We start from the raw sequence: 26,008 nt of genomic DNA on the forward strand, positions 1-26,008 counted from the left end.
AATGAGCTGACTATCATTTTATTTAAAATGAGGAAAAAGAATAAGTGTTTTTAAACATGTGGAATATTATTTTTTCAAAACACATGAATTGTTTTACATCTTAACATAGAGCTTGTGTATGTAGTGTTTTAAAGTGGGTGAGAATAACATTCTTATGATTTATACATAACATTATTTGTGCACATACAATGTAAACAATAAATAAACTAATCTTAAATTTCTGTTTTATTAATATTTTCAGCATTTACATGTCATGAGCAAGGTAGTTCTGCTGTTGTGTATGCTCCTCAACAGCAAGTGCTGATCAGTGCTGGGAAGAAGGGTGACATCTGTATCCACTCTTGATTTTGTTTTTGTTGAAAATTAATACTCTCTCCCTCTTTTTTTTTTTTTTTATCAAATTAAAGAATTCTTTGTATGAGAAACTTTTTGTTTTCAATTAACATTGGTATTACAGTAATTGAGATTTTCTCCACTGGTAAAAGTTTTGGAGATTTTCCAAATTCTGTGCAAGTTCTTTCTATCATATCTGTTTTTGAGACGCAACATACGAGCCTTTCATTAAAGTTAGGAATGAGATCCTTATAGTTGTGTGCTTTTAAGTATTTTATGAGAAAGGTTTAAGGTAATAAATGTATTGGCATTAAATTACTAGCACTATATTTTTGGTTATTTTAATTGGATGACTAAGAGTTAATAACATAAGCTTACTAAAACAAAGTCAAAAAATATTTTCAGTTTTAAGTTTTTAAGCTGAGGTAAATTTTCCTATACTGAAGAAGGTATATTTGATGTACGACAACGACAACTTCGTCACAAGTTTCAAGCTCATGACTCTCCTATTAAATGTTTAGCTTTGGACCCAGGAGAAGAGTATTTTGTTACCGGATCAGCTGATGGGGATATAAAAGTAATTGTTTTTAAATTCTAACTATAATAATTTTGCACATACACCAAGGTCATATTTAGATATTCACCTTGATAAATGCTGTTAAAGAAATTATTTATGGTATTAGATTATTTTCTTTGCTCATGGCAGTGTTCAGTGTCAGAAATTGTTCTCATTGTCAATTGTCCATTTGTAATACACCTTTTCAACTGAACTGTTTTTGATAGTTTATGAATAATAGTAATGTTTTTTCACAATTTTATTAAAGAAAAGCCAGCAATAAACATTGAAATTTAAACATGTATTGAAATCTTTACATATATCTTTGTGTGGAGTCTTTTATAACTTCTCGGCAATTGTAAATTTAAACCATTTTTTCCTTTCTAATTTCTAGCTATAAAAGATTTAAAATGCAATTAATGTTCTCACCTAGAGTATTTTTCTTTGTTCTTTTGCACAAACTCAGTTAGTTGTATTATTTAAACGCTATTGGTTATTTGGCTATTCTAAAAACTATTTTATTCAATGTCTTGCTGTTTCTGCTGTACCTTTAGAAACTATCTCAAACATTTAACAAATTTCCTGAACTAGTAATTGCAGACAAAGGTCCTTTTAAGACTAATACAGAATGTAAATGTTTTATACTAGTTGCTTTTCCTTATCATTACATTTAATAGTTTTTATCCTAGTTACTTTAAAGATTCTACAGTAGGTGATAACACCCTTAACCTGTTTTAGGCAAGTTTTCCATATCTACATTTAAAACAAAACGTATATAGATATGGAAAACTTACCTGCAACAGGTCCCTGTAAAAAATGGAGATCAGCAGATACACACAAAAGATATAATTCAATAATAACAAATTAGGCATAAAGACAGCAAAAAGAGAAAGAAAAGAAGAATGTACATGACATGTAAAACAAAGAAAATAGATGTAAAGAAATAATAAGGACCTGGCATTACCTGGTGGTTAAAACACTTGACTTCTAATTTACCAGTTGTTAAAACAAAATCTGTTGCTGAATATACTTGCCATTTTGGCTGTGAAGGCTGTAATGTGATGTTCAATCTCACTGTTAGTTGTTAAAGTAGCCCAAGAGTTTGTTAGTGGGTGGCATTGCCTAGCTGCCTTCCCTCTTATATATTACTTCAAAAACAGTGATATTTAATATAAGTAGTCCTTTAGTAGTTTTTTTTGCAATAATTTAACAAAATGTACAATGTTTGCTTGACCTGAATATAACTGAGTTTTCTACATGACCTCTCATACCATTTTCTGTTTTAGTGATGTTTACTAGTTCAACACCACTTTTTTATTTAAGCTGATTATATTTCATATTATGAGATTTGTTGAAAATTTTGGCTTCTCTGATTTAACCATTTTTTAACTTCATTTTGCATCTAGTCAATCACATTCTCAAGCAGATATAGGGGGCGCTTGTTTATTTCATTTGTCTGCACACTTTTCCTGTTCTATATATTAAGGATCTGATTTATTTTTATTTTATTCTAAAATTTCAAGTAAGAGTCAAAATAAATATCTAACTTTTTCACGTAGTGTGTATTTTACATTTTGGGAGTTGAGAATGAGTTGATTTCCTAGGTAAATGAAACTTAGTTCCACTAAGTGGCTAGTATGAAGTTGAAGAAAGAGTAAAAGGTTAAAAAAATTCGTAGAAAAGGCTTATGATTTTAGAGATTGGTACACTAAAGTATTTTTTAAGTTTTGGTTTTATTTAAGAAAATTGCCAATTATTTAAAGTAACAATATATCATGATTGCATTTATAATTTGTGGAAAAAAATTGTACTTTTCCATATAAAATTTATGTTCATCATTGTTTATTACACATATATTTTTCATACATAATGTTTTCCATATGTACCTTCTAGGTGTGGGGTTTATCTGTTCACATCTTGTTTTACTCTTTTCTTGGAGAACACTCTCGAAGCACACTCTTCCGAAATATTGGTATGGGAGTTTCTCAAGTTTATGTTGACTCTGCAGGTCGACTGTTTTCATGTGGTGCTGATGGTTCAATGAAATTGAGACAGTTACCTGATCGTGACTCCATCATTAATGTCTATAATTAATAACAGATATTTCCATCAAGGATTTTGTGGTTAATTTCAGTGATTATTTAATGTTAAATTTGAGTCACTGGAAAATTCTTTTAATATTAAACCCTTGAAAATATGTCAGGGTTAGCTTTTGTAATTAAATAAATTTAGTTAACACACTATAAAATAAGGTAATCAAATGATTTGAGGAACTGTGGTTATCACGATTTGTCTTTATAGTAATTATTAGGTGGGAATGCCACCCAAAAGAGCTTGTCATTGCATAATGTTTATAGACAAGTTTCATTGTTTGACAAAGTAGTTGTGGGCAACATTTGTAAATACCAGTGGTAACCAAATCATTAGTCCAAGGTTCACTTCTGTAATGAAAAAGTATAATAATTGATTTTTGAAGTTTTAACCACTGTAATTACTATAAAGGTTTGGTAGTGTCCAATCAAGATTTAATGTGTAATTACTGTTCATTTAATTACTATTATATGATTTAATCAAGATTTTGTATTTAAATCTGAAAGAAACAAAAAGGACTAACCTGAAAGAATTAGTGTAACTTGTACTATTTGTAAATACTTACAAATGTATAAGAAGAAAAAAAAAACTTAAACCAAAGCAAGGGTCAAATTCATTTTTATGATTTCATTATGAGAGGTTATTCTAATTCAAGATCAAAAGTTTAACTTTGTTTGGTATTTAAGATCGTATAATATAGTCTCTAAACTGCACAGTAGTTCTTGTGATAGTTTCAAGGGCTTCTTAGTCAGTCCTTCATTATGAAATTATTAACTTGTCATCATCATATGTTTAAGTGTCCCTTATATTACATGTATGGGTATGTTTTGTGCATAAAGTATATACGTGAGAGAATCTGATAAGCATGAAATTAAGTGCAGTATGATTATATAGATATTATGTGACCATTACGTATTGTATTTGTGATTACATGGTTTTACACACAGTAAAAAATGTTAGAAATAAGTTTTATTTACTTCTGGAAATATTCAATAAACTCTTCATTATCTTATTAACACGTTTAGTTTATTAATGTATGTAATGTGTAAAAGTACTAATAAACACATTCTCCAAGATATAATAATTGTGTTTTACTATTGCTAAGGGTTAGATCTTTATCAGTTATTAGTGTTATAAAATTATCTATTAAACATTGTTTTAATGAACTTTTAATTTAATTGGATTTTTTATTTAAAAGAACAAGTTATATATAAATCTAATATCCCAGTCTGTTTGAATGTGTCCCTTTTTGTATTACAATAATTTGAACCCTCAGACTTTGAAGGGCATGGGTTGACCATGTGGTGGTCAGAGCTGGTGAGTGAAGTCAAAATCTGTGCCATACCACAAAATTTCACTGCACCGTACTTAAGCTGTGGGTGCATTATAAATGTGATGGTCAGTCCCTTAGCATGGGTGGTTGGATGTTGCCAACCGGCTACTTTCTTTCTGGTCAGTAGTTGAAAACTAGGAATGACAGCAGATGGCCATGGTAGGTTTGCTATAAATATTAATACAAATATAGTCTAAGAAAGTAACTTCATGCATTAGTTATTTATACAATTTAAATGTAAATGCTGTACTTAATCATTTCATGTTTGTAATACCTGATAAAATCTACATAAGAATGTCATCTATGGTAATTGAGGAAAGCAGCTTTTGCATAATTTGTTTTAGGACTTAATTACAAGTGCAAAAAAAGAAATGAAACAAGTTTCTTTTTGCATCATTAAGTCACTTTTATTATGAAGAGCTTTATGGTGTTTCACAGGAATAAGGAAATGTAACTGATTAGTCAAGTGTCAGTAGGACTAATTTGAAAGTGTGTGGTGAAGATTGTGGATATTTTTATAAAGAAGTGAGTAGTAAGTTGTATATCAGGTTTCATATTGTGCACATTGTAAATCAGTTAGTAAAAATTTCTGACTAAATGTTAAAAAGAATATTTGTATTGTCAGTTGGATGGTGACTTTGTTTTTTTAAACTGTGTAAATGATAAATGGTAATTGCATGATGTATGTATACAACTAAGCTCTAAGTATTTCGATATTATGGATAATTTTATAACACGAGGAGGTAAAACTTGATAAATTTTTCCAAAGAAAAAAGAAAAGAAGAAAAAGAGCAATAATATTGCAGAATTATTTTATTTATTTAAAATATGTTGAACAACATAATGTTGTGTAGCCAAAAAAAAAAGATATATTACAGCTCAATTATTAGTTTCTAAAGTAGAAACTTATCAGTTTTAGTTATAATAGTGGAGTCAAGAATTTATTAAAGGAAGATTGCACAGTCACCTCATAATTGAACAGTTTGGTTGCATGTAAAGTTTAGCTTTTATGGTGTCTGCACTTTATTATTGAGTATAAGGAAAGGTAACAGTTCATCTCCAGGTGATTTCCATCTTGGATGCATATGCATTGATGACATGCTTATTTTGTTAGGTATCTCCAAAATTAAGAATTCATTAAACTTCAGGCTAACATCCATGTATTCGTACTTTTAAACAATGCACTATTAGAAGCTCAGTTTCCTATTAAATGTTGTTTTTTCTTTTTTCTTTTTCTCCATTTACCAGGAAGCTAAGATTACTATTCCAAATAACTGAAATCTTAGTACTTCTGTGTAATAATAAAAACTAACAACAGTAATGTAACAGTTATATTAATTTCATGTTCTATAACTAAATAAGGCCATAATGTAAAGCCTGTGTAAATAAGTTTACTGTTTGTTTTAAATGGCTCTAAATCATTTTGTTGTACCTACAATGTTTATGTAACATCATAATTGCACTTAACATAATTGTATTATTGAATTCATTAATTTGCATTTTCTTTATGCTGTTTAAATGCTTGAAATTTTTTTTTTTTACATTATACATACCTGTGGCTCAGTATATCTCTATTTCTTTCACTCCATACAGTATAATAAATCTGTCAAGAGAACATTAAACGTTTTGACTGTATATTTTCTGTTAAATCCTTGCAAACTTTGGTTTTGGTTTCTTATCAGCAAACTTTTTCTTGTTCAAATTGTTGTAGTTTCATTGATTTTAAACATTCCATTTACAAACTATAGTGCTAATAATGTGACTGGATAAATAAGTTAAGTATATTAAAAAGTTGCTGCATGTAGTAGATGTAAAACTGAGTTCTGTTCCTGTGAGAATTTTCTTGAAAGAAGTTTTTATGTTAATGTGCAAAAGGGTTTTATTTACACCAGACTGTGTGTGTGTGTGTCGCGTGTGTGTGTGGATTAATTTTGTATATACATGTGTAGTTGTAAATGTTTCAATGATTATTTGGATTAGAAATTTATTTATTCTCATTTACCTATGGAAACAAGTTTTCATTTGATTCACTGTATTTACTGCTTGTTCTAGGTTGATATACTATACAGATTTAATCCACTTATGATAGTATAATGTGAAAACTAATCTACTTCAACAAAACTGATATTTCATGTTAATTCCCAGTCATATGTATTGTGAATTTCAATGTTTATTATTGTTGTCTTGTTTAATTCATAGTAACCAGATCCTCTTGGCATAAATATTTACTAAAAGCTATATGTATTCCAACCTTCGTTAGTTTCTCTAGCCTTTCCCTTACACTGTTAGTATCTAAGGTCAAAGTGTGAGTGTATGAACAAGTGTTTGTGTAAACCTATACTGAATACTGTAGTTGCTGTAACTCATTGTAACTATGTATGTAATTTGAAAATCAAAAAAGAAAGGGTTATATTTAAAAAAAAAAAAGTATAATATAGGAATTCAACTTAGGCCCAACTTTTGAACCAACATGTGGAAAATGTGGCCTTTCCTTCCAAGTGATTATGTAAATGTACTGTTGTATGAAATAATAAAGTACTAAACAGTGCATTGTGGACTTTTAAAGCTTAATTTTTCATTGGACAAACTTGCTTAGTCCAAAGTCAGAAAATGAGTGTTTAAAGTGTGGCTAGAGCTTTGGTTATATAGATGCATAATGAATTATTCCAAGGACTAAAATTATACAAAATTACACAGTAATAGTCAATTTTGCAGTTTATTTATAAAAGCAATTACATATGTATAACAGCTGCAAAGAAAATTCTAAAAAATTAAAAATATAATACTTGCCATACTCTACAGAACTTCTATCAACATTTGATAACAACTTTCATTGTGCTAATTCTACTAATCTAATGAAATAAAAGCACAAAGGTAACTACTTGTGTAATTAAAGAGGAATACTTTGTTAACAGTGTTAATTAAGAAACTCAGTATTGCAGTGATGTTTAATTTGATCCTCTTATGACAGTAAAATTAAACTTTCATCTTACAATGTCTTTAGGAAACAAAAATAATACACAAATTTTAAGAAATATACCATATGAAGCTAATTAGTTTACACCTCAGTTATCTCCATGTGTTATATATCTGACTTAGACCACATTTCATTTTCATTCCTTCACTTTTTCACTTAATAAAGTGTGTTCCAATATTTTGGTTGTCTTTATATATTCCAGTTAAAGTAGGAAAGAGTAATACTGTTAGTTTTCAGTGTGGGTTTAAACATCTTTTAACTTTTCTTGCATAGTTAGCACAGTTAATCATAAATGCTACTTTTAACTTACTTGGCCTTGCAGTTTAGGGTGCCAAAGCTGCAATTTTTGGGCAGTGGCTTTCAATCCTATCTTCATATATTCTCCATCTTTCAGCTTTGAGGGTTTTATAATGTGACAGTCAATCCCACTTTCAATTATAATAGCTTAAGATTTGGCAGAGGGTATTTTTAAATACTGCCTTCCCTCTAGTCTATCACTTCTAAACGAGGGACACCTAGTGTTAAATGGTCTGGGAGTGTCCTTGCCTAAAATTCAACAAACCTTTAATATGAACCATTGTATTTGTTTCATAATATAATAATATATACTTTTAACTTAAAAGCAGACTGAAAAATAGAAAATAAAATAACATAAACAGTTATTACTTGTATTTGATGTTATAAATTTCATTCATATGTTATGTGTTTGGAAAAGAGAGAATATTTTTAGATATTGGGTGTTAATATATCTGTGGATTAATATATTTCATATGATAAACTGGTAAAAAATACATTCCCATAACTGAATTTAGAAGCATTAAAATGAATAATTCTCTTGAGACTTGGTGTACATATTTTCCTTTAAATGATATGGTTGTATTGCAAGAATAGTGGAAGGTCCAACAGAAAATTTATCACAAAGAAAATCTGATTTATTTAAAAAACTTAGTTTGAAGATGAAAGGGAATAGACACAATATTTGAGAAAATGAAACCTCCTTCATTCAAGTCACTAACACAGCCAAAAGTATGTATTGACAAAAGATGGCTCCGAAGAGGTTTTCCAGACTGGGAAACATAGCATTATATACATGAGACAATAAATCTATTCTCAGAGTGCATGCAATACCTATATAGCTTTTGGTTGTTCCAACTAAAACATAAAGAAGGTTATGTGCATTGTGATATTACCTAACCTGCTAGTGTTAAAGATCAGGGTTTACTCTCAAATGGTGTGTACAACTTTATAGTTCTTCCAACAAGAAGTCTTAGTTGAATGATTCATAACAGTAGGCAGGCAGAATAAAAGGAACTTAGCCCTGGGTAAATGACTTTCTATGTTAAAACTGCATATACCTGAATGAATGAAAAATTTGATAGAAACACGGGAATGACAAATTATTAGGTTGTCCAGAAATAAATGTCAATTCTCATTATGACATTTAGAAGCTGAATGTTGAATAACTTTTCGTTGATTGGTTTAATTGTCTACTGTTTCAACTCTACTCAGAGTAGGTTTTGCTACCCCAAAGACAGCATGGACAAGAAGAACTTTCAGCTGATTTTCCTGTATGACTTCAAACTTGGACGAAAAGCTACCAAAACTACACAGAACGTCAGCCATGGATCTGTTACTGAATGTACAGTTCAACGTTGGTTTTAAATATTTCAACATGGAGATGAAAGTCTTGAAGACCAAGAAGGTCGTGGAAGGAAGGCAACCATAGATGAAAACACTTTAAGGGAAGCAGTTGAGACAGTCTCTTGTGCATCAGTGTGTGAGCTTGCAGAAAAGCTTGGCACAAACAAATCAAGCATTGCCCAACCACCTGAGTATGTTTGGAAGATAAAAAAAGTTGGATAAGTGGATTTGCATGAGCTGACTGAAGATGAACAAAATCGGCGTTATGAGACTTGTCAGGAATGATGCTCAAAAATTGAACGAATTGGGAATCAAGGTTTAGCCTCATCCACCTTAATCCCCAGACCTTTCCCCTACATCTTTTCTGTTTTTTCAAGCTCTTTGACAACTTTTTGAAAAATAAATGCTCTTCACTGACTGACTGTTAATTTACTGCTGCTTGTACATATCCGATAGTACCACCTCAGAAACAACTAGACATGTATGCTGATAAACAATGCATTGGGGTACTATCAGGAGTTGCAACACAGTACACAATGCAACATAAATCAATAATACTTGTACCTAACCGCGAATTCTTCTCTTCCAAAAATCCAGTGGTTAGATTATGTACAGAAATCTATATGGGCGAGGATTTAACACGATCTAAATAGTGGAGAGAAAGAAATAATGATTTATAAAGTAGACGGTTTCTGTAAGGATCACAATACAATATGCGAATTTTACAAGTTCTATTATCATGGTTGTAACAAATGTTATGATTCCAATACACAGAACATTGTTCTAAGTATACCTATATAAATTGTTAGAAAACGAACCATAAAGAGACAGCAGCAACGTGAAGTTCTAAGGTAGGAGGTTTTATCGATACGGAAACAAGAGCCTAATTGTTTGTTTTTTGAATTTCGCGCAAAGCTACTCGAGGGCTATCTGCGCTAGCCGTCCCTAATTTAGCAGTGTAAGACTAGAGGGAAGGCAGCTAGTCATCACCACCCACCACCAACTCTTGGGCTACTCTTTTACCAACGAATAGTAGGATTAACCGTCACATTATAACGCCACAACGGCTGGGAGGGCGAGCATGTTTGGTACGATCGGGATTCGAACTCGAAACTCGCGGATTACGAGTCGAACACTTTTAACACACTTGGCCAGGCCGGGCCCAAAAGGGAGAGCATGTTTGACGCGACGGGGTTGCGAACCCGCAACCCTCCGATTACGAATCGCACGCTTTAACCCACCTGGCCATGCCGGGCCCGAGAGCATTAATAAGATGGAAACTAATGATCTAGTTTTCATAAATTTTCTAACTGACCACACAGTGGTTTCACGTTTAAATATACAAGATGCCTTCTGCAGAGGAAAAGTTGACGCGAAAAGACTATACTGTGATGTAAAGGATAAAAAAAAGGTTAACTACATTGACTTCACATTTTTATATCCATATACAAATAAATAAATGCTGTGACTATCCAGTTGGGCATCCTACCATAACAACATCAAATTTCATTTATTTAAATAATTATTTTGGTTTTATAAAATGCACAATTCTAGCTCCGAGAAAACTCAATCTGCATTAGCATTTGGATGTAATGATAAATCAACTTTTCCGTTATGTTGATCATGTGTGAAATTGAGAACACCAACATCATGTAATCATGCAGATGGTGAAAGAAGATTAGTGTAGTTAACAAGTAATGAAAATATATCGCTTTGCCAATAAATCTAGATATAGTTTCAATAATTACAGGCCTGGCATGGCCAAGCGCGTAAGGCGTGCGACTCGTAATCCGAGGGTCGCGGGTTCGCGCCCGCGTCGCGCTAAACATGCTCGTCCTCCCAGCCGTGGGGGGTGTATAATGTGACGGTCAATCCCACTATTCGTTGGTAAAAGAGTAGCCCAAGAGATGGCGGTGGGTGGTGATGACTAGCTGCCTTCCCTCTAGTCTTACACTGCTAAATTAGGGACGGCTAGCACAGATAGCCCTCGAGTAGCTTTGTGCGAAATTCCAAAACACACAAATCAATAATTACATTAATACTCCCTTAAAATAAAGCAGGAAACTTCTAGATAGCCAACTGAAGCAAAACAAGATTGCATTGTTCATTTTGCTGAAAAGAAAGGAATATGATTGACTAAAAGAAAACATAGCCTGCAATAAGGTTAGTTTGGGTCATTATACAAGACACGTTATGCTAGCTATGTGAATACTGTAAATCAGCCATGGACACATCTCACGAACGTTCAAGATTTATAGGTTTCGAAAGCCGAGTGACATAGTTTACCAGAGTATTACTGTGGAAATAGTACATAGAACTCTTTCTAGATAATGTTACATACAGCAAATCCATGACCAATAACGAGATGTAGAGTTACACTGGTCATATTATATTAACAGGTGATTCAAATTTGTTTAAGAGATCCACTATTAATTTTACCAGGGTATCCTTTCCGTTTTAATAAATATTCTCTTTTTTTCAACAACAACATCAATCTTCTTTTTCTTTTTTTTTTCTACCTTTTACTCTAGTGACACAGTCACTGCAGTCTGCTGACTTGCACCTCCAGAAACCATGTTGCGACACCCATGATGGATAGAGTACAGAATGCCTTTTGTGTAGTTTTGTGCTTAATTCCAAACAATCAACCAGACGTCACTGGGAGACTTTGTAACACGTTGTAGTTCAGATTCGTAAAGTGTTTCATTTAGTTTTCCTCATAGAAAGTCTTGCAGTTTATACACTGGTAAACTTCTTTCTGTTCTCTCAAGAGTAGTAAAGATTTCGTTTTTCCATTCAGATATACATTGCTTCTTAGATTAATGCTTCATGTTACTTATACATGCTTGATCGCCTACATTTAATCAAAATTTACTTTGGTGGGTGTTTTTTGTGTGTTTCTCGCACCATTATTTAATTATTGTATTGAAAGGAGACATTTCTCAAATCTTAAGTCTGTGTGTTTACTTTTTTCGATGATTACATTTTCACTTCAAGCTATCTAACTTTTTTTTTGTATTTTCTGAAGATTGCTATTACTTATATTCTCAAATTAATAATTCTATGCATTAGCCTTTCATAAACTTTGGGCTGATAAAGCGAGTATACCAGTTCTTCAGGAACGAGAGTAATTTGTTTTGTATTACCTATGTTTTTGAATTCCAATGGCTTTACAAGTAGCCTATTCTGCCAAACCACTAAATAATTAAAGTAGTGATGCTAGATTAATGTTAGAAACCCTCTTTTCTGTATTAGTTAGTTTCTTTTCTGTTTAACTTATGCTTTCTTTGCTGTAAACTTCGTTAATAATGACCCGAATTGTCTAAGTTCCTGCTTTTGGATGTTCGTCATGGGAACATTACCGTTTAAAACATTTATACAATATTCACAAATGCACATGATAAAATCATTTTAGATTTGCCAGTTATTCCTCTAATCTGTTTATGTGTTGCTTTAGGTAATTCACAGAGCAACTCTTGATGGTTTCTTCACTTTTTTGTAATCCGAGTATCGATAAAAGCACTCTTATCATCCAAATAATTATACGATTTAATTCATGATAAATATAATGAGAAAGTCAAGATACTATTACATTCGAGTGCTAATACAGTTTTCTCGCGCTAGAATTATGTATTTTATAACTAAATATTCAAATAAATAAAATTTGATGTTATTACGGTAGGATGCCCAACTGGACACACACAACATTTATTTATTTGTATACTGATATAGAAATGTGAAGTCAATGTACTTAATCTTTTCTCCACTCTTTACATCATAAAATAGTCTTGTCGCATTAACTTTTCCTCCGTAGAAGGAATCTTGTATAAATAAACGAGAAACTACTGTGTGATCTTTAAGGAAATTTATCAGGACTAGATCATTAGTTTTCTTCTTAAACTCTTGTTTCCCTATCGATATGACCTTCTGCATTAAAACTTGAATGAGAACAACTAGATGAGGATAGCGCTAGTTTCTCTGAGGGAATTCGACGTTACATGTAAATAGAGAATGTTAGGTTTAAACTACCTGGTTAATAATTTTAACTTTATCGGTTGGAAATAAAGCATCAAGTATAAGTACCCATCCTGTGATTAATAGCAAGTATGCACATTTTGTTTATTAGTTGAATAAAGATATGTTATTTTGTCCATTACTATGCGTCCAGTGTCTATCTTTTTTCAATTCAATTCAAAAATTCAGAATATTTCGTAGTAAATATTATTTCGGCTCTCTTGTAAAGCATTCCTCTGATGTAAAGATATTTTAAATTTACCTGAACATACCATAAAAGAAAGAATTGCAGACTTTAACGGAATTTGCTTTTAACTCTCGTTTATGTAATGATATAACTGTCGTTTGAAACAATGCGTAAGAAGTTAAATGTAGTTACTTAAAGTCTTAAATTACTTATAAGTGCCAGTAATAAAAAAAGTGCAGCACGACACTGATAACGATTACTGGTTTCCTCGGTACTAAAGAGTATTTTTTGTTATTGTTATATATATATATGTGTGTGTGTGTGTGTGTTATTATGTTTTGATTTCTTCCATCTAACATTAAAGGTTCAGTTGCTTTAAATTTATTAAAATTTCTTTTTTAATAGTAAAGGATAAACATGCTCATTGAAATAAATTACGAGGTTTTCTTCTTTTTTTTTTTTTAAGTGCAACGCAAAGCTTTATTTTACCGTAGTTATTCTTCTCTTGGTGCTGAAACCGAAAGCAACAGCAATAGGAGAATAATAATAATAAAAACATTAGACAGAAAAAGTATATTTAATTTTTTTCAGGTGGCGAGTTGCTGAATAATGGCAGCCTCCTCCTCTCAGCAGGGTAAGAATAAAAATTTACATAATATTTCTAGTATGTAGCTAAGTGAATGTTAGTAGTATACTTTACTTATGCCGTAATGTAAAAACTTTCAAGTGCGATTTTGTTAGCTTAGTGTCAGTACTTTTACGACAGTCATTTTTTTACTGTAGATAGTATAGGAATATTAATACTGCTGCTAGTATAGAATTATGTATAAACCTATGTTATGTTAACAATTTCAAATATATTTGTAGTGTACTTTTATACTTACACTTTACTATCGTGATGACGAGAAACCCACGTTAGTACCATCATCACAGTAATATTCAACTGTTAGTAATGGTATTACTAGTATTAGTGAAAGTAGTATTAACATTACCGACACGATCTAATATATTATTACAACTTATAATACGCTACTGTAGGTCTAGTAAGCACGGTACAATCGACTTAACTCGTAGGCCTGAATTCGTGCAGTTAAAAATTTTCAATAGAGTTACTTTATTCACTAGGTATAAAATTGGTACAAATTGTCTATAAAGGACACTATTTGTTGTTCTGCTACTTTTAGAAGACAAAAGTTTACTTAGTTTCAAGTATAATGAAGAATTACTTGTAAATCCAGAAGTTTGGAATTAGTTTTTAACTTAACACTTGTGTTAATATATAATTTAGTATGTAATGTAAGCGTTTTTATTAATGTTTGCATAAAATTTATGATTAGTGTAATATTTATACCTGTCGACACTAAACTATGATTAATGAAATTCCAAGGTGAAAAACTAGGATTTTTTTTTTTTTTTTAACAGAGTGTATATGTAAAATAACTGGAGCAGTTTAAATTACAATATGACAATTTTTTACCATTTTTTAAATAATTTTATGTTTATTGCATCATATTTTAAAACCATAGAAAATGAGATTTGTTAAAACATATATAGTTAAAAGAAAGTAATAAATGAAAGAAATATTGACCTCAGTGTCCAGGAAGTATTCAAAAGAAAAAAAAAGTATCAGCTTCTGTGGCTTCCTAAGGACTGGTTATGTGTATAATGACAAATCCTACATACAAAAGTAACATTGAAGGCCAGCAAAACTTGAGCAAGTTAATACTTTTACTGTTTCTATTATCACACACACAAAAAAAAAGTTAAAAACCTTTGTGTCTAGCAACCCTGAATGCAAAAATCAAAGTGTGAAACTAAGAATTTAATGAATGAACATTTCATATTTAGTTTGTGTTTGAAGAAATACATTCATTCTAAGCTTGTTTAGAAAAAATTGGGAAATTTAAAAAGTGGTAAGGCTCCTTGGCCATATTGTATTTCCCTAAGAGTTTTGAAGGAGGTTAAAGATTAGATGTATGAGTCACTTACTACTATTTTTTGTCAGCTTTTGAATAGTGGGCAACTACCAGTGGAATGGAAGTTAGCCAATATAACTTCTATTTTCAAGAAAGATCACAAAAATTGTTCCATTAATTTTGTATCAGTTGTGGGAAAAGTTTTGGAAAGCCTGTTAGAAAATGCTTTGCAAAGTAATTTAACAAAGTGTAGAATTTTATTGGATAATCAGTATGATTTTACTAATGGAAATTCTTGCCTTACAAATTTTTGACATTAAAAGGTTACTGCAGATGAGGGTAAAGGTGTAGATTTGGTATATCTGGATTTTCTGAAAGCATTTGACAAGGTGCCACATAAAAGGCTTATAAAAATTGTTTGTATGGAAGTGGGGGATATGTCAGCTAATTGGATAGAAAAGAGGTTGGATATAAGAAAGCAGAGGGTTGTTATGAAAGGAGTTCAGTCAAACTGGATTAATGTCACAAGTGGTGTAACTCAGGGCTTGGTCTTAGGACTTTTGCTCTTTTTGATTTACAGCAGTGACATAGATGAAGGAATAATGAATAAATTATTTAAATTTGTAGGTAATATTAAGGTATTGGGTGTTGCTAGTTGTGAGAAGAATGTTGCTGATTTACAAAAGGACTTGGATCATTTAGTGAGTTGAGCAAATAAATGGCAGATTGGTCTTAATTATAGTAAATTCAGCAAAATACATGTGGGTTATCATAATTTTAATTATAAATATAATTGGGATGGGAATAACCTTAAAAATATGAAGGAAAGGGATTTTAATGAAATGGTTGATCAGTCTCTTAAGCCATCCAAACAGTGTGCTGTTGTTAGTGGTAGGACAAATTGGATTTTAGGCCTTATCTACAGAAATGTTGAATACAAGACTAAAGAGGTTATAATTTCATTGTATATGTTACTGGTTAGGCCACATTTGGAATATTGTGTTCAGTCTTGAGGTGCTTATTTTAGGAAGGACATTGAATTGTTAGAAAGGGTTCAAAGAAAGGTTAGTAGAATGTTGTCTGGAGTGGAGGGGTTCTCATACAAGAGAGGTTGAAATCTCATAAATTGTTTTCTTATGAAAAAAAGAACAGTTAGAGGGAGGATTTGATTGAGGTATTTAAGATTTTAAAGGGAATTAAGAGTGTTGATGCATCATCTTTTTTGTATTTAACAGTGAGAGTAGTAGGATTAGGGTACACATAAATTTTGTCAGTGTAGAAGTCAACTTCAGCTAAGACAGTTTCATTTTTCTAAGTGGGTGGTGGGCCTTTGGAATGGGTTGCTTTTGATAGTAAATTTAAATGAGCTTAAGAAAATGTATATGAATGATAAGGGCTGGCTTTAAGATTTATTTATTTTTATTTAGTTTAGAGTATGGAGCAATTGAGATGGACCAGCCCCAGAATGTTATGCTATACATATGATAGAGCTGTTATTTTTAAATGTTATTTGTTATCCACTAACTTGGATATTTCACTTAATAAAACCAGATTTTTAATGTTTTAAAATGTATTAAAAATTGTTATAGTGGGTGAAGAGAATGGTCTTATTTCACTATAATATGCAACTATTAAGTCAGAGATATCTGATGGACATGGCAAAAAAATATTGACAAATACATTTTTAGAAGAAATATTCATACAAAAACCTAAAAGTTTGTCTAATAAAGTGATGTATTTGGTTAAAAAGGTTTGCAAATAAGTTTTATTTATCTATATTGAAAAGAAATAGAACTTTGTTTATAATCTTAGTATTTTGGTTATCATATGCATTGTTAAACATGGATGATTGATTTTAATGCAGAGTTAGACACGACATGAATTTTATTTTAAAGTAAATGTTAGACTGTATATTTTTGTTAGCTATTTCAGATTGCAAGCTAAACCATAAAATTAATGACACTTTCTTAATTCTTTTTAACAATGTTGAGGAAGATGATTTGAGTCTCTAACCCAAAATTTCTTTCAGCATAATAATTACAAGCAAAGGTCTTGTAGCTAAGTGCTAAAAATAACAGAAGTATAGAATGGGAATTTAATTTTCATAATCTATTGTAAGTAATTATGTATATAATAGTAAGGTACTGTTTTGGTTCTATAGAATACTTTTTTGTTTGGTTTATAGAGTTAAACAAATTGGGTTTACTTTGAATATTGATAGAAATATCAGTTACAATGCATTCACACAGCTATATCTTAGCAATTGTATTTATTTTTTGTACAGGTAAAAGGGTCTATTCTTTATGATTGTTTACAATTAAATATAGTAAGCATGTCAAACAAGTGTAACTATCATATTTAGTATAATGTTGTACATATCAATTGTTCATGTATTCTTTAGGTGTAATGTTGCATGAGTCACATCCATGGTAATGAAAGCTATTTAAAGCAATAAAAGTTTGTTTGTTGCAAGGAGGCATGATAAATGGAACCTTATTCTTAGCATATAAAAGAGAACAATATCACACGCAGAAATAACTGTTTCACTCAATTAGCTTTATAGTTATATAGTGCTTTGTTAGCAAATGTTGTCTTTACTTGATAAACAGTAATTGATATTTCCAAATTAAGATAGACATGTCAGAACTGTAGCATTAGTTATGCATTGCATATGAAGCTTTATTATTATACAGGGTGTTTGGAAAGTCACTTTGCAGTTTTGAAAGCAGCGATAACAGCAATCATTCAGTTTATTTCAAGCCAGCAACTGATAGCGGTGTTTAGAAACAAAATAAGAAGGATCCAAGCCTGTACTGATGAAATTGGCTTTGAGATATCACTTGTTAAGGCAAATCACTCACACATGGCTAACTTCACATTTTCTTTTCTTTTTTCTAACCAAACTTCACTTGACTTTTGCTCACCTGGTTGCCTATATTTATACATTGCCTTGAACTTTCTGTAGACTCATCAGTTGAGATGCTGTAATGGAACCATACGGACATAGCAAGAAAACCTTAGAGGTTTCAGGAAAGATGATATCAACAGTATCACTCAAAATACAACTTATACAAGGCTATATAAAAAACTTTTACAACATTTGTTATGAAAACTAAGTAATTTTAAACATTAAATCACTAAATAAACTAAATAATAACTTTTATGTTAAACAGTCTTGTATATCCAACAATAATGAGAATTTGGCATTTTTTATACATTTTTTGTACAAGAAATGGTTCAATATTGCTTATTTGTATAGTGATGAATAATGTAATTTTGTTATTTCTTGATTTGTTAACATATTCTTCTAGAATATATATATATATATATGTTATTTGCATGACATACTAACCCTAATAAAACTTGTAATTTGTTTTTGGAATTTCAATCCAAAGTTTAATATAATGATCATTTTGTGCTGGAGTCTAGTTGGACCTCAGGTGTTCCACACTGTAACTTTTCAAAGGTGTGCTAATCAGAGTTAATCATAATTTCAATTAAACATTTCTTAGAGTAATTGAATACAGCGGTAATCAGAAACAAATTTAAATTAGTTCAGGTAATCATAATTTTGGTTAATTGATTAGTTTATGTGACACTAATTGACATAAGCACTACTTATAGTTAATCAGTTAAGTTGCCCAGCTCTCGTTTGGTTTACATCAATTAGTGCCATATATAATAGTTAATTAATTGAAATTATTGTTATCAGTTGTTATGGATTTGGTTATTTTAATTATCTAAGTAATTATATCAATTATCAGTCTACTAATTGTCCAGGTCTCTAGCTAATGGTACTTAAAATTATACTTTGAAAAAGTATTATAATATTAAAGTGACTGTTTAAAGTGAATTAACACTGAAAGTAAGGAACCATTTGGTTTGTCATAGTTGTCCTGATATATATATGCATATGTCCATGAAGAAAATTAAAACTTTAAATTTGTCCTTTATTTTTCAGGAAATCACCAATTCCTCCCTTAAGTTCCTTTAAAGATTCAGCTTATACTACTACTTTTATACTACTACGTGTGGTAATTCATTCCTGAACCAGTTATTCAGTTAGAAAAATAAAACTCTTGCAATGTTTCCAATTACTCCAAGTAATTACTCAGATTTTAATTCATTTATTATTTTTATAACATTAAAGTTTCAGCTGTTTGATTATTTTACACAACACTAATGAATATATTTAATGTTCATAGGTGATTATGTCCAGTTAATTGTCCAATTCTGTTGTTCACTAATAAAAAAGTTTTTGAGAAGGTTTGTAACCTCTTCTCACATCTAATTCACTCAGTTTAGATTTGCCCTCTGTATGCAACTATTTTCACTTACCATTAGTCTTGAGGCTTCCATCTAATTTCACATTTTTCAACATCATAATGTTAGTATTGCATGCAAATAAGCATATGACAACACTCCACTAGTAGGCATGCAACATTGCTTTCTAGTGCAGCTGGCACCCTCTATTCGTATTATTCAATCAGCATTTCCCAATTTGGTACTTGTGTGTAAAGATATATCTGTTTTTATTTTGTCACATGAGGTCTCTCAATATCAGTGTTTGAAAGTATCAACAAAACTAACTGTAGTGGATATATTATTTTTTATATGTTTTCAAACATAGGAAGAACTTTATGGCTTTCATTTTCCATAACAAGAATTTCAAAGAGATGGTCATTTCCATACTGTCAGGGGACATGATGGTTATTATGTGGTGTGGTCTTGATATATGGATTTTTTTTATAGTTCCCATCTATGAGCATGTGAATTTTAGGCAGTGTTTTTCCTGCTACATAAATTTGCAAACAATTCTTCCTGTGAAGTTAGGGATTTATTTCAACATTCTGTATCCTACCATAACTTTTTCTCAGGTGTGTTACCTTTGTTTTTATTCTATCCTATTTCTTATTACCATTCACTTTCTGTTCTTCATTGGATCCTTTTAGAATGTTATGTTTTCCCTCATTCCTCTGATATTCAAGCCCATGATGAACATTTTTCGTCTCAGATTCACTCTTGCTAGTATGTTTTGTCCTCCTTGTCTGTTCGACATGGAGATCTTGGTTTACAGTTGAGCTGAAGCCCTTTTCTTGGGTTCCAAAAGTTTAATGTTTTATCTTGAGACTTGATCCATTGTCTTCTGTTAGTCTTTATAATGCTCAGTTTTTTTCATTTTTGCCTTACCCTCACTCTTTCCTTTTATTTATTTATTTATTTTTCATCCACCACCTTTTGAAAACTCTTTACCATTACTCTGATGGGTTTTCAGCAAATATTTTTCCATTTTTTGTTCTTTATTGTCTCTTCACTTTTCTCTCTTTTCACATGGTTACTCTGTTGGTGCAACAAGACTTTTTCAAAAATTTATGTTGAAACTAGACTTGACCTGCAAAATATTTGCAGTATTTTTCATCCTCTTCCCTTGAATTTTCCTTATTCTATTATTTTCATGAATGCCGTTTAAACTATGGTTTCTTGCAGGCATTATGTGTTAGGCCAATAAACCCTAGTCTATTTGAAAAAATTTTACCCAGTCAGGGAAAGAAATGCATATAGACATAATTTTATTTAATAAAACTACACGTAAAGTAAACAATGACAATAAGGTAATGGCATTTGTAATAGTGTATAGAGTATGTAAGATCATTTAGTTTATGAGATGTATTTGTGGGTTGAAACAAAGAAACTAACAAAAATGAAGATTAAAATCTAATATTGGAAAAAAATAGCTAAAAGGTGTTTATAGCAGTCTGTGAAATGCAACAAAGCTAATTATTGCAAAATAAAGTAAACCTAAAGTTGTAGCAAAGATAAACATAGCTGAATATGCAGAAACATCTAATACATGCTCATGAAGTGACAAGTATACTGTTTGAATAAAATGCTTATTTTAGACATGTATAAGTTGAGAAAATCCATCTAAGTTGTATTTAGTTTAATGCATGTGGGTTTAGCATTGTTTGTGTGGAATACTTTGCAAGTAAAGAATAAGATGAAATCAAAACCAATCATCACATCATGTACCATACTCGTTGTATTAAAATGTTTAACTAAGAAGAATTGAAGAGCCAGTAATGTAGTTTGAACTTTTCTAACAACCACTTTTCTATGATATGAGCATGTGATCAAGAAATTTGCAAAAAGAGTTCTGGACAGATTAACACAAGTGTATTATTTGTATATTTGTATTATTTAAGAAAATACTTTATAAAACTAACTCTATTTCCAGTTCCTTAGTAACCCATGAATAAGTATGTTAGACCTGCAGTTTTGTTTGATTTTCATACCGAGCACTTTCAGTGATAGTAGTTAAGTACTGTTCCATTTGTTCATTAATTAGCTGTTTTGTTTGAAATTTCACCTTAAGTTTGTAGTTTACTTTGTCTTCAGAACTAAACACTTGGAATGATTATTGGTTTGTACTGTTCCATCGCCAAGTAGTTATCTGTACTGTCTGAAGGTTTACCTTCGGTGTTTTGTTTGTTTTCAATACCAAGTGTTTTGAATGATGGGAGTTGTGTTCTGTTCAGTCAACTTAATAGTGAGCTGCATTGTCTGAAACTTTATTTTTGGTGTGTAGTTTAATTTTTTTTAATATTGAGCTTTTTGAATGATGGTAGTTATGTGCTATTTCATCTTCTCACTGTGTCTGAAGCTTTACCATAGTGTCAGTAAACTGTATATCACCACATGAACAAAATACTCATAAACATATTCAAAATAATACATATTTTGCAGTGCATCTTAAGTGGTACTTGATTGTACAATCAGAAGTGACAAAAAGGTGGAAAAACTGTTTATGATTTAGATATATGAGAAACTTAAAATGCTTGAAAAAAAATGCATCCAAGAGATCAGAAAAGGTGTGTAGAAATGAACTAGCTTGATAAAATATTACAAAAGCAAGGTGTAAGTTTCTGTGATTGGTTTATTAAATCTGTTATTTATGGTAAAGAGACAAACTGACATAAATTAAATATGGCCAAAAATGTAAAAAAAATAAATTAACGTTAATAATTTACTCTTCAGTATTCTTTCAGTGTGTTTTTACCTTGGAAAAACATTAAATAAAAGTCAAGTCTTACATTACCATCTACAAAGTAGCACATTGATCCATTTTCTTCCTTGTCAACTGTAATGTATTGTCTTATCAGCATACCTGTTTTGAAATATGCATGTTGGAAATGAATGACTGAAATTTCTGAGTGTTAACATTTTTTTTTCAACAAAACTGTTTTCAGACTGTTAGAAATCATAACTGTTTTAACTATGTTACATCCATGTTTAATTTTAACTTGTAATTATATATTTTTAAGAGATACATGTGTTCTATAAGTCTGTGAATCCTCTGTGTTTATTTCTGCTTTTTACCCTAAAACTTTGGGATTGACTTGGTTTTTGTGATTGATAAAAATAATTCATTGAGTAATAGTTTAGTTTGAGTAGTTTAAATCTTTTAAACTATAGTATATTTCTTCAGCTATAGTAATGAATAAAATGTATGTTGAAACAATTATTTTGTTTTAGTGGATGTTGCAAATTTTTAATACATAGACACTTTGCCTAAAGATATAAATGAGTTAAATTTAAAATTATATTTAATAAAATATATTAATATCCAAACAAGGTTTTTGCTGATAGTGCTTTACTTTTCATTGTAAATTCAAATGTATCTGCTGTAATTATGAGCTCATTTGAGTTGGTGCATTTAAGCAAGTGCTTGCTATATGTAAAAATTGCATTTCTTACACTAAAAACAAAATAATTGTTTCAACATACATTTTATTCATTACTATAGCTGAAGAAATATACTATAGTTTAAAAGATTTAAGCTACTCAAACTAAACTATTACTCAATGAATTATTTTTATCAATCACATACAGGCCAATGCCTGTAGCTATTCTATTTTATAGTCACATTAACACATTTTGTGTTGAATTACATTGTAACTTATATTATGAATTGATGCTTAGTGATGTAATACATCCTGGTTATTGTTTGAAAGAGCTAACATTTATTCAGAAAGTGTATTACAGTGTTTTATTAGATTACAGCAATGAAAATATGCTTTTTTAATGATGTTTGTTTAGTATGATGACAACCTATGATATTCATGATGTAACAGAAAAGGAAGGTTAAGTGATTACTTTTAATGTATTTCTCAGAAAAATAAAATTGAAATAAAATATGTCGCATGTACATATGAAAAATATGATAGGCTAAAGATAATTTAAAAACTTAATTTTCTTGTAAATTTAGATATTTTCTAATTATTATTTTCATCATAATTTTTATGTAGATTTTCAAAGCTGGTTGGAGGAGGTAAGTGTGAAATTCAATCAGTTAAGTGATGAACAACGCAACCAGACTGTTGATCGTATCATAACGCTCAGTGGAGCAGTACAGTTGCGTCATCTTTATAATCGTCTTGAACACTTGGTATGTCGTGACTTTCTGAAATTACTGCCACCAGAGTTACAAGAACAGTTGTTACTATATTTAGATCCAAAAACATTGATGATTTGTTGTTCTGTAAGTCGTACATGGAATCAGATTATTAGCTCTTCTGTCAAGGCTTGGCAACAGGCATGTACCAAATTTGGTTTCCAAGTTGACAGAAACTTTCTCATTGGAGATGGACCATATTGGAAACGGTTCTTTGTTGAGATGAACCACAGGAGACTAGAATTAAGGAAAGGAAAATGTTTTGACCATCAAGTCTATGATCGTCATCTCCGGAAAGTGACTGCTGTGTATTATGCTAAAGGAAAAATTGCTACAGGTAATAATTAATTTTGGCTTTTGATCAAAGCAAGCTACTTGCATAGATCATAATTAAAAATCAACTTGAATATAGTAATTAAATACAGAGATTATAATGCATTGTTTAATTATTTGGGAGCCTGGCATGGCCTGGTGATAAGGTTGTTTGACTTGTAATCTGCAGGTTGTGGGATTGAAATATGGTTCTGAACACACTTGCTCCTTCTGGTATGTGGCTGTTATAAATGATAGCCAACTCTACAATTTACTGGGAAAGGGTAGCCCAGCAGTTGGCAGTGGGTGGTTCTGGGTAGTTGCCATCCCTTAGGAATGGAAGCAGACAGCACTCTTAATATCTCTGCTATAAATAAACTTATCTGTTGGAAAGTCAACTTTTTGGGAACAAAGAATTCCAAAAGTTTTTTTTGCAAATGAACAATCTAAGTATGAGTACAGAAACTATAGTTAGTATAATTTTTTTTGTAAATGAGAAAATATTGTTTAATAACAGGTTATTTTTCAGCAACAATCAGTAAATAAGGTTTCAGGAATAAGAGAAACAAATGAAATATTCTTATCTTGAATGTACATTTTACACTTCTGAACTATCAACTAATGTGTTTTGAGCTAACTATTTGATATTTACATTTCATCGACATAAATCCATATTTAAAAGATGTATATAAACCTAGACATTGTTAAACTGTCAAGCATAATGCCATTTGCCTTATTATTACATAAGTATCCTTACTTTTCAGATAGAAAATTAAGAAATGTGTGCAAATCGTCTGATAGTCTGCAGGAAATTTGAAATCTTGCAATAATATATTTAAATAGAAAATGCTGTGGCACTTATTAGTAAACCTAAGTTTGCTAAAAACAATAAGTACAGTGGTTCTTTATAATGTATAGTCCTTAGTGCATAAATTTGAAAGACTAATTTTGCATTTAAAGATGCCTGTAAGCATGTAATTACAATAAAAGTGAGTGGGGAAGATGAAACAAGCAAAGAAGCAGAAATAAACAGTTTGTGGATTAGACTAATGAAAAAAAACAACAGTTGGTAAGCAAAATCCATATTAATAGGATAGTGGATTACAAAAAAATCATGAACTGCAGCAGAGTTTCACCAAGCTGTTGGTAACATACTTCACAAATCTCAAGAAGAAACATGCAAGTGTTCCAAAACATTATTAAAATATAATACTGAAATTAAGAGATTTTCAATAGTAGAAATCTTTATTATAATACCCACTTGTTAACCTTGTCTCTGAAACAACAGTAAAACTGCTATTTGCTGATCTGTAATTAACATGTTTTTGTAAAAATATATTTATTTTCACATGTTTTTTGAATTGCTAATTTCAAATATGGTATATTCTTTCCCACCTACATGTATAGCTAATCTCATTCACTGTGGCCCTCTGTTTGCAAAAATTTGTTTTGTATGCAACAAGCCTTGAATTTCCATGTACCATATGGTAAATGTGGTTCAACTGCATTATATGTGTAAATCATCATGCAATAACCCTTTACCAGTAGGAGTCTGACACGCCTTCCTGAAGCATGTGACCTCTTCTTTTTTATTTTACTACACTGACTTTTTGTTAGGCAATGATTGAGTGCATACATTGCTCATTTGTGCCCTATTGATGTGTTAAATTTTTATAGTTTTGCAAAGTAATGATTTACTAGATTGAGACAGTTTTTCTGGAGTTTTTTGCTGTGATGACTGACCTTTGTTTATTGATTTTTTTCTTCTCCTTTTCAACTTCTTCATGGTTTAAGTTGAATTCCAAAGTTCATATTTTACAACTTCTGATGTTGTTATTGTTACTTTGAGTGATGTTACAGTTTTAATGTCTGGGATCTTCACTTGTCAAGAGATTGATCATTATATAAGGTGTACTTGTTTTCTTGACAATGTTCAGGTTCCAGACCTGTTCATGAAAAGAAGATTTTGACAGCCTTTTTTCTCTTCTTACCTGTGCTGTGCCTTCTTTGAAATCTGCTAGGCCTAACTTTATCTTTTTAGATATGTTTTAGATTTGTTCTATTTTATCATTTGTACCAGTTTGGTGTTATACTGTTCTTTTTTTCTTTTCTTTTTTTAATGGATACCTATCATTAGAGTTCCCTCGTTTCCTTCTTCCACCTTACATCAGGGTTCATGTTGAAATTTCATTTTTC

The 26,008-nt window shown here is 30.8% G+C and overlaps 2 protein-coding genes across 16 annotated transcripts in view; both read left to right on the forward strand.

Annotated features, from left to right (window-relative positions):
- Positions 1–6,863, forward strand: part of LOC143249413 (dmX-like protein 2) — a 141,598-nt gene extending 134,735 nt beyond the window's left edge. For all 8 annotated transcript variants that reach the window (XR_013027774.1, XM_076499220.1, XM_076499222.1 and 5 more), the window contains 3 exons: positions 242–331; positions 783–910; positions 2,783–6,863. Coding sequence is in view for 7 of the 8 variants with exons in the window: in XM_076499220.1 (XP_076355335.1) it covers positions 242–331; positions 783–910; positions 2,783–2,983 (419 nt within the window). In the remaining variant the exon portion in view is untranslated. The remainder of the gene's footprint in view (positions 1–241; positions 332–782; positions 911–2,782) is intronic.
- Positions 6,864–13,624: 6,761 nt separating this feature from the next.
- Positions 13,625–26,008, forward strand: part of LOC143249414 (F-box/WD repeat-containing protein 2-like) — a 35,918-nt gene continuing 23,534 nt past the window's right edge. Inside the window, exons 1-5 of one of the 8 annotated variants that reach the window (XM_076499228.1) lie at positions 13,625–13,766; positions 18,014–18,164; positions 19,010–19,151; positions 21,284–21,362; positions 23,355–23,837. In XM_076499228.1, coding sequence (XP_076355343.1) covers positions 21,308–21,362; positions 23,355–23,837 — 538 coding nt within the window. In that variant the 5' untranslated portion in view covers positions 13,625–13,766; positions 18,014–18,164; positions 19,010–19,151; positions 21,284–21,307. Of the gene's footprint in view, positions 13,767–18,013; positions 19,152–21,283; positions 21,363–23,354; positions 23,838–26,008 lie in introns of all 8 variants that reach the window. The other 7 variants (XM_076499229.1, XM_076499227.1, XM_076499232.1 and 4 more) reach the window with 7 other exon arrangements.

This window comes from Tachypleus tridentatus, chromosome 4, assembly GCF_004210375.1.
Source record: "Tachypleus tridentatus isolate NWPU-2018 chromosome 4, ASM421037v1, whole genome shotgun sequence".
Lineage (NCBI taxonomy): Eukaryota > Metazoa > Arthropoda > Merostomata > Xiphosura > Limulidae > Tachypleus > Tachypleus tridentatus.